We start from the raw sequence: 11,155 nt of genomic DNA, 5'->3' as shown, positions 1-11,155 counted from the left end.
ACATGTAATAAGATGCAGTGTTGATGAAACACCACTGGGTAGAGGATTTTTGTACAGCAGCTTCACCATCTGCAAGAGGAAAGACGTCCACAACAACGGAAGAGGACGAGGTCAAAGGTTGAAGGGTAGAACAGGAATACACGATGTAATTGTCTGTTTCTGTGCAACAGGCCAAGGTTGTCATCAATGTAGCATTGTCAGGGGATGGTGTCAGGTATCCAGACAGCCCTACTTTGTACCCCATATTATTAGCCACATATTCAATAGACTTGAAACGGAAAAAAGAAGGAAACAAATGAGTAGCAATGGCAGAAGAATACACAAGAAGGAAATTGAAGGAGGAGGGTGAGTCTGGAGGAATTAATGAGGCTACTATTAGTTGTGTAGTGATGCCTGCAATGTGAGCAAGAGTGGGGGAGGAAAGTGTATGGGTCAACCCAGGCATACAGCTAACATGGATTTTTGTTGTTGTTGTTTTTTTTTTGCAATGTTAAATAGAGTGTGAACCAGCATATCACAAGCACAACCTTTAACCTGTGACTTGCCCAGGTTGACTATAGCATTTGAGGTTTTTGCAATGATTTTGTAAAAATCCTCTATGGCTACATCAATTGCAGTCAACACATAAGATAACCCAGTGTTGGCATGTCTAAGGGCTTGGGTGGTTTGGCCTTTGATCCACCATTTTGTGATCTTGCATTCCAAAATTGGGGGTTCTACCTGCATGTGCCCACATCCCCTGAAGCTAAATACCCAGTTACAGTCCAGATGGGCTGAGATGCAGGGAGGGAGCCAAAGACGGCTCCCGGGCTGTGGTAGTCGGATTGAGACCTTGGAGCGAGCTGTAACCACAATAGGTCACAGGTGATCTGGTCTGAGGGCAAGGCAAGTGTCTGGTTTCTTTACCCATTCGCCGCTGCCTCCTCTAGGGAGTTGCACATACTGGCCAGCTTTGAAACAGGTATCTTGTGTAACACGTACCAAGGGCAGATCACAGGAGGCTGCATCAGGTATGTTTGCCAGGAGGATTAACGTGGGGAGTCACATTTGTTACCTAAAAGGATACAATATAAATGAATTTATTTATACATTTGAATTCTGGGTTTATGAACCCATGTTGGAATTCCTTGCACTTTCACAGAGGTATTTGTATGGGCCAATACCATGACCTGATTTCCCTCCTGTACCCTTCTGCCCAAGAGGGGTTTTCTGGAGGGTCCTTGGCTTAAGAGGGTGCACTTCTACAAGGGACCAGCATGCCTTGCTGAAGTAAAGAGTAAATAATATCACCTTCCATGTCTATGGCCTCAGATTTGAGGGGGTATTCCTTGGTAGGTGGAGGAAGTTGACTGGTAACCTGGATGGATGGGCAAAGATAAGCAGGCATCGAACTGGAATACAGCTTATTTTCTGCCCAAACAGAGGGGAACCTGGAACATAATTCTTGAAAAAGGGTTAGATGTAGCCCAGGTAAGAGCCATAGATTTGGCAGTGCAACAGAAGAAAGAAGTGTATCATTGCGGAGGGGGATGGTATGAGTACGCATACGTTTATCAGTAACTGTGCTCTGAGCAAGGTCGTAGAGAGCGTCCATGTCCAGAATAGTCCCCTCTGCATTTGGAGCTACATAAGAAGAGACTGAGTCCAGAAGAAGAGATTAGGTTTTACAAGAGAGGAGTTCTTGTAAGCCGTGAGTTGTGCACCTCCCACCCCCCAAATTGTAACGTACCATTTAGTAGTGGGGAGAGGGAGGTCAGTAATGGAAACAGACGCTTTCGTGTCCACGAGAATTGTGCATAGCCGGCCCTTTAGCCATGCTTGTAAGTGTGGCCTTGAGGGATCTATATCTGCATCAGCAATACTGACAGACAAGGGGGTAGGGGGATCCTAGCGAGCCATAGAATTTAAACGCCTGGCATTTCCTCTTTACTCCGGTGTGAGTAAGGGTTGGCAGTTGGTTGAGACACCGGGTGGGGCTGTTGTTGGTTACCCAGGGTTACTTGGCTTGGACACCCGGCTGCCCAATGTCTGATCTCTCTGCACACAAAACCCTGGGAGGTGGAGGGGTGGGTGCAGTGGGGGGCAGGACCCAGACCAGGTCGGAAAGGCAGTGAAGCAGGGATTCGACTGGCCGTGATTCTGTCCCTGACTAGGCTGTGGGCGTTTGCGCCTGCAGTTCTTTTGGGTATGCCCAAGACACCCACAATTATGATATATTACATTATCTTCTGCTGTTACCACAGCAACGAAAGTAGTCTTGCTCCTTATCTCTTTGGTCTGTCTGGTTTGCATTCCGAGACCCACATACAGGTGGATTCATAATCAGAGCCTGCGTTCACTCCCAAATTAAGGGCTGTTTGCAGGTAGGAGTTAAAACCTTCCTTTAACATTTTTTAAAATGCCTGATTAGGTTTTTTTGGGGGGAGAGGGGGATCTGTAATGCCTGTGTTGCAGGAATACATCTCCTACTTTCTCTCACGGTACTGAGAGGCCGGCTCGTCCTTGCCTTGTACGCAGCCCACGATCAGTCCCCAGTGACCAGCTTCATTCCTCAAGGCTTCTTGGACAGCTTCCTTAAACCCAGTGCAGGCACGGGTCATATCATTTTCAGATTCAAATTTAACCAAGGCCCAAATGCCGTTTCGGTGCCCTTCTTTTGGGATCTTGGCCCATGATAGCTTGGGATTTAGCTTTTGTTAAGATATAAAGATCCCTGGGATGTAACGTATGGGTGGTAACCATCTGGCTTATTCTTTTCCAGAATATCAAATTTGGGTCTTTGGCCTTTAAATCAGGGAGATCTTTCAGCCCCTCATTTCCTCTATGCTGAGAGGAGTGTACTTCTAAGGATTATGAGCACTCTGTTTTCACATGTCCCTGACCACCAAGTGGTCACTTGGAGAGGGGCCAAGGGGACACTGGCACTAAATTCCGGGTTAAAGGGGTGGGGGAAGAGGAGGAGGAGGAGGGGGCCAATTATCTCGATCGTGCTAGGTTCCAATTTTGAATTTGTTTCTCAAGGTGGTTTCAAGTCATTTCATTTTGGTCTTTATCAGTATCGCTGCTTGAGTCATGGTCAGTAAAATTGCACATTGTATTGTTGCTAGCATACAACAGAAGGGTAGAGAAGGTGAGTGTTTTAGTTTCGCTTTTAGAGCCTTGTTTTCTACTTCAAGCTGAGTTAGCTTAAGTTGAAATCTACCTTTTGATTTAGCTCTGATGTAAGAGCTTTTTGGAGCATTTCCAACTCTTGTAATTTTCTTTCATATCCGCAATACGTTATTACAATCCCTAATCTTTCTTTTGTCTGACCAGACCCCCACAACACACTATCCATCGTACTCATACCCTCATTCCAGCCATCTTTTGCCATTATCTTTTGAACCTTCTCATGTTTCCCTTTCATAAAGTCAATGAGTCTCCCTCCCATGAAGGGCATCTCTGATGTTCCCAGGGGCCAGTCAATGAGTCCCCCTCATGTAGAGGGTATTATTTGTGCACCCTGGGGCACACCAACGAGTCCCTCCCGCCCCATGCGGGGTATCATTGACACATGCTGGGGCAATTCATAAGACATTGTACCCTGAACAAAGATAAAAATAAGAACAGTACGAACCTATAGAGGTCATCTTAATTGCATCAAACATCTATGGCTACCTTGCGGGGGAAGGAGGCGGGGTGGAGATGGGAGCAGTGATGGGCTACCAAAATCTTAACAACCGGTTCCCTATAAAAAGTTCTGATTTAAGGGATGTGCCACAGTATGTATATTTTGTACCAATAGGGTTACCAGATGTCCCGTTTTTTCCCGGATGACGATTTAAGAACCAAAAAGCCTGACATGTCCAGGAAAATACGGCTGTATGTTAACCCTACCTACAGTCCCGATTTTTGGGTCTTTTTCTTATATAAAATCCTATTACCCCCCACCCCTGTCCCAATTTTTGACACTTACTGTCTGGTCACCCTAGGGTGTGCACATATGTGGGTCCGAGCTGGTCCATGCCCCCCTCATTGAAGCAGGTGTGCAGGGTTACTGCCCTGGGAACTGCAGGGCACCAGTGGACGTGGGGCCAGCTGCAGACAGGAGCTGGAGGCAGGGAGTGCGGGGCTGGCTGGAGACAGGAGGTTGCGGGGTTGGCTTGAGGCAAGGGGATGCAGGGTTGGCTGGAGATGGGGGGTGTGGAGCTGGCTGGAGGCAGGGCGGGGGTTGTGGGGCTGGCTGCAGGCAAGGCAGGGCTGGTGCAGGCAGGGCAGGGCAGGGGGGTGCAGCAGGGGCTGACTGTGGGCAGGGGGTGCGGGGCTGGCTGGAGACAAGGGTGTGTGGGGCTGGCTGGCTTCGGGCAGGGCCATAGAGGGGATGTGGCAGGGGTTGGCAGGGCTGGAGGCAGGGGTTGTGGGGCTGGCTGCAGGCAAGGCAGGGCAGGGGGTGCAGGGCTGGTGTGGACCAGGCTGGGCAGGGCAGGAGGTGTGGCAGGGGCTGGCTGCAGGCAGGACAGGGGGTGCAGGGCTGGTGTGGGCAGTGCAGGGGGTGTGGCAGGGGCTGATTGCAGGCAGGGCGGGGGGTGCGACAGGGTCTGGAGGCAGGTACTGGCTGTGAGCATGGGGTGTGGCAGGGGCTGGAGACCGCGTCTGGCTGCAGGCAGGGGGTGCGGGGCTGGCTGTGGGCAGGACAGGGGGTGCAGGCAGGGGGTGTGGGGCTGGTTGGAGCCGGGGGCTGGCTGCGGCAGGACAGGGGTGCGGGAGGGGCTGGCTGTGGGCAGGACAGGGGATGCGGCAGGCGCTGGCTGCGGGCAGGGCAGGGGGTGCGGGGCTGGCTGCGGGCAGGGTGTGCAGGGCTGACTGTGGGAAGGGCAAGGGGTGCAGGCAGGGCAGGGGGTGCGGACAGCAGGTGTGGGGCTGGTTGGAGCCGGGGGCTGGCTGCGGGCAGGGCAGGGCAGGGGGTGTGGGAGGGGCTGGCTGTGGGTAGGAGGTGCGGAGCTGGTGCAGGCAGGGCAGGGGGTACGGGGCTGGCTGGAGATGGGCTGGCTGTGGGCAGGTCAGGGGGTGCAGGCAGGGGGTGTGGGGCTGGTTGGAGCCGGGGGCTGGCTGCGGCAGGACAGGGGTGCGGGAGGGGCTGGCTGCGGGCAGGGGGTGCGGGGCTGGTGCAGGCAGGACTGAGCATGCAGCAGGGCTGGCTGTGGGCAGGGTGGCGGGTACTCACAGGGAAAGCGGCTTGGAGCAGCCCGAGCAGGGCGCAGTCCAGGCCCAGCAGAGCAGCCAGGGACCCACCGGGCAGCAGACGGAGCCCCAGGGCCAGGGGTCGGGGGAGCAGCAGCAGCAACAGGGCCAGGCGGTGACCCACATGTCTCCCGCAGCGCCCCCCGATGGCCAGAGGAATAATGACATCACTTCCTGGACGGCGCCCATCAAAGTCGCAGCACCCCCTTCTTGCAGGGAAGCGGGTTAACAACCGCTTCCCGTGAACCGGCTCCAGTGGATGAGTGCTTACAGACATCCGGTGCGTGGTGAAGGGAGGGTTAGTATTGTTCTAAGAAGAACAGGAGTACTTGTGGCACCTTAGAGACTAACAAATTTATCTGAGCATAAGCTTTCGTGGGCTAAAACCCACTTTATCAGATGCATGCAGTGGAAAAGACAGTAGGAAAATATTGTGTGTATGTATAAATATTGTGTGTATGTAAGAACTTTTTAAGTCTACCACTAGGAGGCAGGTTTTCTAATCCTTTAATCATTCTTGTGCTCCTCTCTGAACCCTCTCCAATTTATCAGCATCCTTCTTGAATTGTGGACACCAGAACTGGACACAGGATTCCAGCAGCAGTTGCACCAGTGCCAATTACAGAGATAAAATAATCTCTCTGCTCCTATGCCAGATTCCCCTATTTATACATCCCAGACTCGCATTGGCTCTTTTGGCCACAGCATCACACTGGGAGTTGGTGTTCAGCTGATTGTCCACCATGACCCCCAACTGTTTTTCAGAGTTGCTGCTTCCCAGGATAGAGTCCCCCATCCAGTAAGTATGGCCGACATTCCTTGTCCCTCCATGTAGACATTCACATTAACCGTATTGAAACAAAGAATTGTTTTCTTGCACACAGTTTACCAAGCGATCCAAATCACAGAATCTGTGACATGTCCTCCTCGTTATTTACCACTCCTCGATTTTTTGTATCATCTGCAAACTTTATTGGTGATGATTTTATGTTTTCTTCCAAGTCATTGATAAAAATGTTAAATAGTATAGGGCCAAGAACTGATCCCTGTGGAACCCCACTGGCAACATCCATTTCACGACATGTCCATTTACAATTATATTTTGATACCTAGCAGTTAGCCAGTGTTTAATCCATTTATTGTTTACCAGGTTAATTTTATATCATTCTACTTTTTTAATCAAAGTGTCATGCAGAACCAAGTCAAATACCTTAGAGCACTCCAAGGATAGTACATCAACACTATTACCTTTATCAGCCAAACTTGTAATCTAATCAATAAAGATATCGAAGTGATTTGACAGGATCTATTTACCATAAATCCAAGTTGATTTGGATTAATTTACTCTCCTTTAATTCTTTATTAATTGTGTCCTGTATCAGCTATTCCATTATGTTGCCTGGGATCAATGTCAGGCTGACAGACCTATAATTATCCAGGTCATCCCATTTATCCCTTTTGAAATTGGCACATTAGCTTTCTTCCAGTCTTCTGGAACTTCTCCATTGCCCCAAGATTTATTGAAAGTCAGTGTTAACGGTCCAGTGAGCTCCTCAGCCAGCAATTTTAAAACTCTTCCATGCAAGTTATCTGGACCTGCTGATTTAAAAATGTCTACACAGGAAGGAACATAAAAATGTCCACACTAGATCAGACCGATGGTCTATCTAGCCATTATTTTGCTTTTGGACTGTGGACAGAGCCAATGCTACCAACTTTAGAGTATCTGTTTAACACCCTTCAGAGATACTGGTGCAGGGGTCCCCAACATGGTGCCTAATGCGTCCTGGCCGGTGGTTGAGCATCTGCTAAAATGCTGCCAAAATTTGGCAGTGATGCCTCTCGATGACGCCACTTGCCACCGACAAGCGATGACATCAAGAGGTGTCGGTGCCGACACGCTGCAGAAATTTGGCGGCATTTTGGCGGATGCTCGACCGCTGCCATGGTCCTTCAGCTGGCGCCCACCAGACAAGAAGGTTGGTGACCACTGTACTAGTGGAATGGAAAGTGTTATCACCCCTAGAGGATGAAACTACATCATCTGTTTTTTCCCCAAATACAGAAGAGAAATATTTATTGATCACTTCTGCCTTTTCTGCCTTATTAGTGACAATTCTACCATTTCCATTGAGTAATGGACCAATATCAATGTCAAGACTTTTTTTGTTCATAATATATTTAAAAATCTTTTTCACTTGCATTTATTGAATTTCATCTTGTTGATATCGAGGTCATTTTGTAGAGTTGTGATATGGACAGTTTGGAGGAGAGAGGAGGCAGTCTAGGGATGTGTCCAAGGAGGTGCTTGTGATGGGTTGTCAACCCCAGGGTGCAGTCTGGGAGCTGTGGGAACCGCTGCACCCCTCTACAACACACAGTTGGCTTGGAGACCCAGCCAGCCTCACAGCAGGTGGTGCCATTCACCCAGACTGAGCTACCTGAGTGCAAACAGCAGGCACTAGCCAATTTCCCAGCTTCCCAGGCATGCACCCCACTCTGGAGTGTAAGCAGTGATGAGCTGCCAAAATCTTAACAACCTGTTCCCTCCTCACCCCATAAAGGGGTCGTGGCCCACCCCTGCCCCCTGGGACTCCTGCCCCATCAACCCCCCATGTTCCTTGACGCCCCCCTGAGACCCCTGTCTCATCCACCCCCCTTCCCTATCCTCTGACTGCCCCCCACCGCCCCATCCAACCCCTCCTCTCATTCCCGATGCCCCCCCGGGAACCCTGCCCCATTCAACCACCCCTTCTCCCTGTCCCCTGACCGCCCCTGGACCGCCTGCCCCTGACTGCCTCCCACCACTCCATCCAACCCCTCCTCCTTCAGGACCCCATTGTGCCAGGCACTCCACAGACCCTAACCAAGATCAGGGCCCCGTTGTGCCTAGCACTGCACCGACACCAACTAAAAGCTGCACCTAATCATGACCAGTCATTGTACATATGCACAGTAAGAGACGGTTCCTACCCTGAATCTAACCACCTAAATTGCCAGAGGCTATTTTAACCCATTTGACAGGTGGGTAAACTGAGGCATGCAGAGACACTTGCATCACTCCTCCCCATCTCTTGGGTCCCCTTCCAGAACACCCGTCAGTCTTCTTATAAATCCTTCTGCTGGGGCTAGGGTGGGGAAAGGATTGTTTTGAGAGAGGTCTTCTTATGCCAGAAATAAGATGGCAAGGGAGGTGATCCTCACAGGAGGTACCCGTGCTGGGGAATCAAACAGAAAGGCGTCACAAAAGCATGTGCCACCTGCCCTGGGTTGGAGAATGCTTCTCTTTGTGGGTTTAGGGTGAAAAAGGCTCCAAGTTCGGTGTGTCCTGATCTGTTTTTGTTGCTGTCACTCACACAATGCTCTTATTTCGCCTGCCCACTGGCTGGGGCCAGCAGAGGCATTATACCCTGCAGAAGCAGCAACCTGCTGCCCAGACGAGAAGGAAGATTTATCAGCCCAACTGTGGGAGGGGTGGCTGGGAGTCAGGACTCCTGGGTTCTCTCCCTGGCTCTGGGAGAGGAGTGAGGTCCAGTGGTTAGAGCGGGGGGCTGGGAGTCAGGACTCCTGGGTTCTCTCCCTGGCTCTGGAGAGGAATGAGATCCAGTGTTAGAGCAGGGGGCTGGGAGCCAGGATTCCTGAGTTCTCTCCTTGACTCTAGGAGGGAAGTGGGGTCCAGTGGTTAGTGTGGAGAGGGAGGCTGGGAGCCAGGACTGCTGGGTTCTGTGCCCCATAGCAAGTCCCACCTCCTTCTGTGATACCTCAGTTTCCCCCAGTGTGAGGCTACTGGGGGGCAAGGTGGGGGGATGGGAGAGCCGTTATGGTGAGACCCTGGATGAGCGGATAGGGGCCTGGCCTGGGGACCCAAGTGATCCAGGGTGAGATCACACAGGGCCTGGTGGCAGCTGGTGTCTTGCAGCGGAAGTGGGGCCTGGGGTGGTGGTGTGGGCTGGGGGGGGGGGCTCAGTGGCCATGTTCAGAGGGGCTGGACCAATGTGTATTGGGGGGGGTGCTGACTGAGAGCCCTTGGACCAAACTGTGACCCCCGATTGAACCTATCCCAAGCCAGGGGTGCTGCTGCGATGGGGGAGGGGCATGTGTGAGTGTCTCATGGGAGAGGGCCCGGGAAGCCGCGGGCTGGGGCACGCGCCGCTGTGGCGTGGGGGAGGGGCGCCTTCCCCCCTCCGGTGCCTGGCAACCAAGGGCCATTTTCGCGCCGCATTTCAAACCCGGGGGGGCGGGGCGTTTGAAGGGGCTGGGTGAGACATGACGCTCAAGGGGGCGGGGCTGGCGAGAGGTGAGGCCGCGCGCGCGACGGCGTGACGCGACGCATGCGCAGAGGGTGGTGTCGGGCAGCGCGAGCAGGGACCGGCGGTTTGTGCGGAGGCCGCGCGCCAGCGCTGAGGAGCCGCGATGGCGCAGAGGAGGCGCAGCAAGGGGCCCGGCCCCTCCCAGGTACGGAGCGAGCCCGGGGGCCCTTCCCCCCCTTCCCGGTGCCCCGCCCCCCCAATGCCGCTCTGACGCGCCCCCCGCCCCGCGCAGGGGGAATTGCTGGCCGCCGAGGAGGACTTCGCGCCGACCCAGAGCGCCAGCCAGGTGCAGCGGAGCCTGGAGAGACTCTCGCCGGCCCAGGTGGATCAGAAGGTGGGTGTGATGGGTGTGTGGGGGGGTGATGGGGGAGGGAGCGTAGTGCAGCAGCAGGTGTGTGTGGGGGTGATGGGGGAGGGGGCGTGGTGCAGTAGGAGGGATGGAGGGGCAATGGGGGAGGGGGTTGTTGTGCTGTGTATCTGCTGCCCATCCCCCTCCCCACCCCGCACGTGGGTAGCAGGGCCCCCATCCCCCTCTGTCTCTGCAGCTCCTGCCCCAGGCCCATGGGACACTAGATGTGGAGGGCCCTACCCACGCCTGGCCCATCCTGTCCCCCTGGGACCCTCCCCACCTTCAGGGCCACCCCCACGCACGGCCCACCCTGTATGCCCTGGGGCTGGCCAGCCCATCCCCCCAGGGCCCTCTCGGTCCCGCTCCCCCACAGGACCTGTCCCAGCCGTGTACTCCCCGCGCGGCCTCCCCACACCTGTCACGTCACCCGTTTCCCTCCCCCCAACAAGACCTGGCTAGGCCTGCCTACTCCGCGCCCCAGCCCTGCTACCTCCGGGCCTCCCTACGCCTGTAACCATGTGCCCGCTGCCCTAGCACAGGTGAAGCGTTTCCTGGAGTCGCCAGTGGAGGGGTCCGGACGTTCGGGACGGTACATTTGCCGCCTTACCTGGCGCCTGACGCAGCGCCAGGGAGGAGAGTGTTCGGCCAGACGGCCTTCGCGCTGCGCCTGCGCAGGGCTTCTCCGGGGCTGCTGACAGCATCTCCTCCTGACGGCCTTGCACTGTGAGTGGGGGGGGCTGCCGGGTGGCCTGGCCTGGGGGGAGCCTGAAGGGCCCCGCAGAGCTTTCCAGGCTGGGTCGCTGGTGCCAGAGCCCGCCGGGCTAGAGCTACTGTTGCCCCAGTGGGGGAGCCCCTTGCGTTCGGCTCCGCCCAGCACGTTCTGGCTGCATTTCCGGGTACTGACGTCCCAGGTCGTGGGGTCTCTGCGTTAACCCCTCTGCGCTAAGGCCGTCTAGTCCGCTCCTTGCTCCCAAAGCCATGCCCTACTCGCGCCCTTTGCCAGCGCCCAGACACGCCAGTCCTCATGGCCCGCCTCCCCGTAGCTCTCCCCCATTGCCTCCCTGTCTCCACTGAGCGGACCCCCGGAGTGACCCAGCTCCTAGGAAAGTGGCCCCTCTCTCTCTACCGGAGATACGACCCTCTGCCATGGATTGTCCCCCCCCCCCCCCGGAGGCCCCCCATGATCGTAGAGCATCCCTGAGTCTGCCGTAGGGACTTCCTGCCGTGGGGAGCTGCCTTGAGAGGCCCCCCCTGGCAGCTGGCGCTCTATCTCTCT

The 11,155-nt window shown here is 54.4% G+C and overlaps 1 protein-coding gene across 2 annotated transcripts in view; it reads left to right on the top strand.

Moving 5' to 3' along the window:
• The first annotated feature begins 9,583 nt into the window (after positions 1-9,583).
• Positions 9,584-11,155, top strand: part of LOC116840161 (non-structural maintenance of chromosomes element 3 homolog) — a 16,348-nt gene continuing 14,776 nt past the window's right edge. The window contains exons 1-2 of one of the 2 annotated variants that reach the window (XR_012654695.1): positions 9,584-9,675; positions 9,763-9,864. Coding sequence is in view for 1 of the 2 variants with exons in the window: in XM_032806591.2 (XP_032662482.1) it covers positions 9,634-9,675; positions 9,763-9,864 (144 nt within the window). In the remaining variant the exon portion in view is untranslated. The remainder of the gene's footprint in view (positions 9,676-9,762; positions 9,865-11,155) is intronic. The other variant, XM_032806591.2, reaches the window with a different exon arrangement.

This window comes from Chelonoidis abingdonii, chromosome 21 (assembly GCF_003597395.2).
Source record: "Chelonoidis abingdonii isolate Lonesome George chromosome 21, CheloAbing_2.0, whole genome shotgun sequence".
NCBI lineage: Eukaryota > Metazoa > Chordata > Testudines > Testudinidae > Chelonoidis > Chelonoidis abingdonii.
This window is presented reverse-complemented; position numbering and strand designations above follow the sequence as displayed.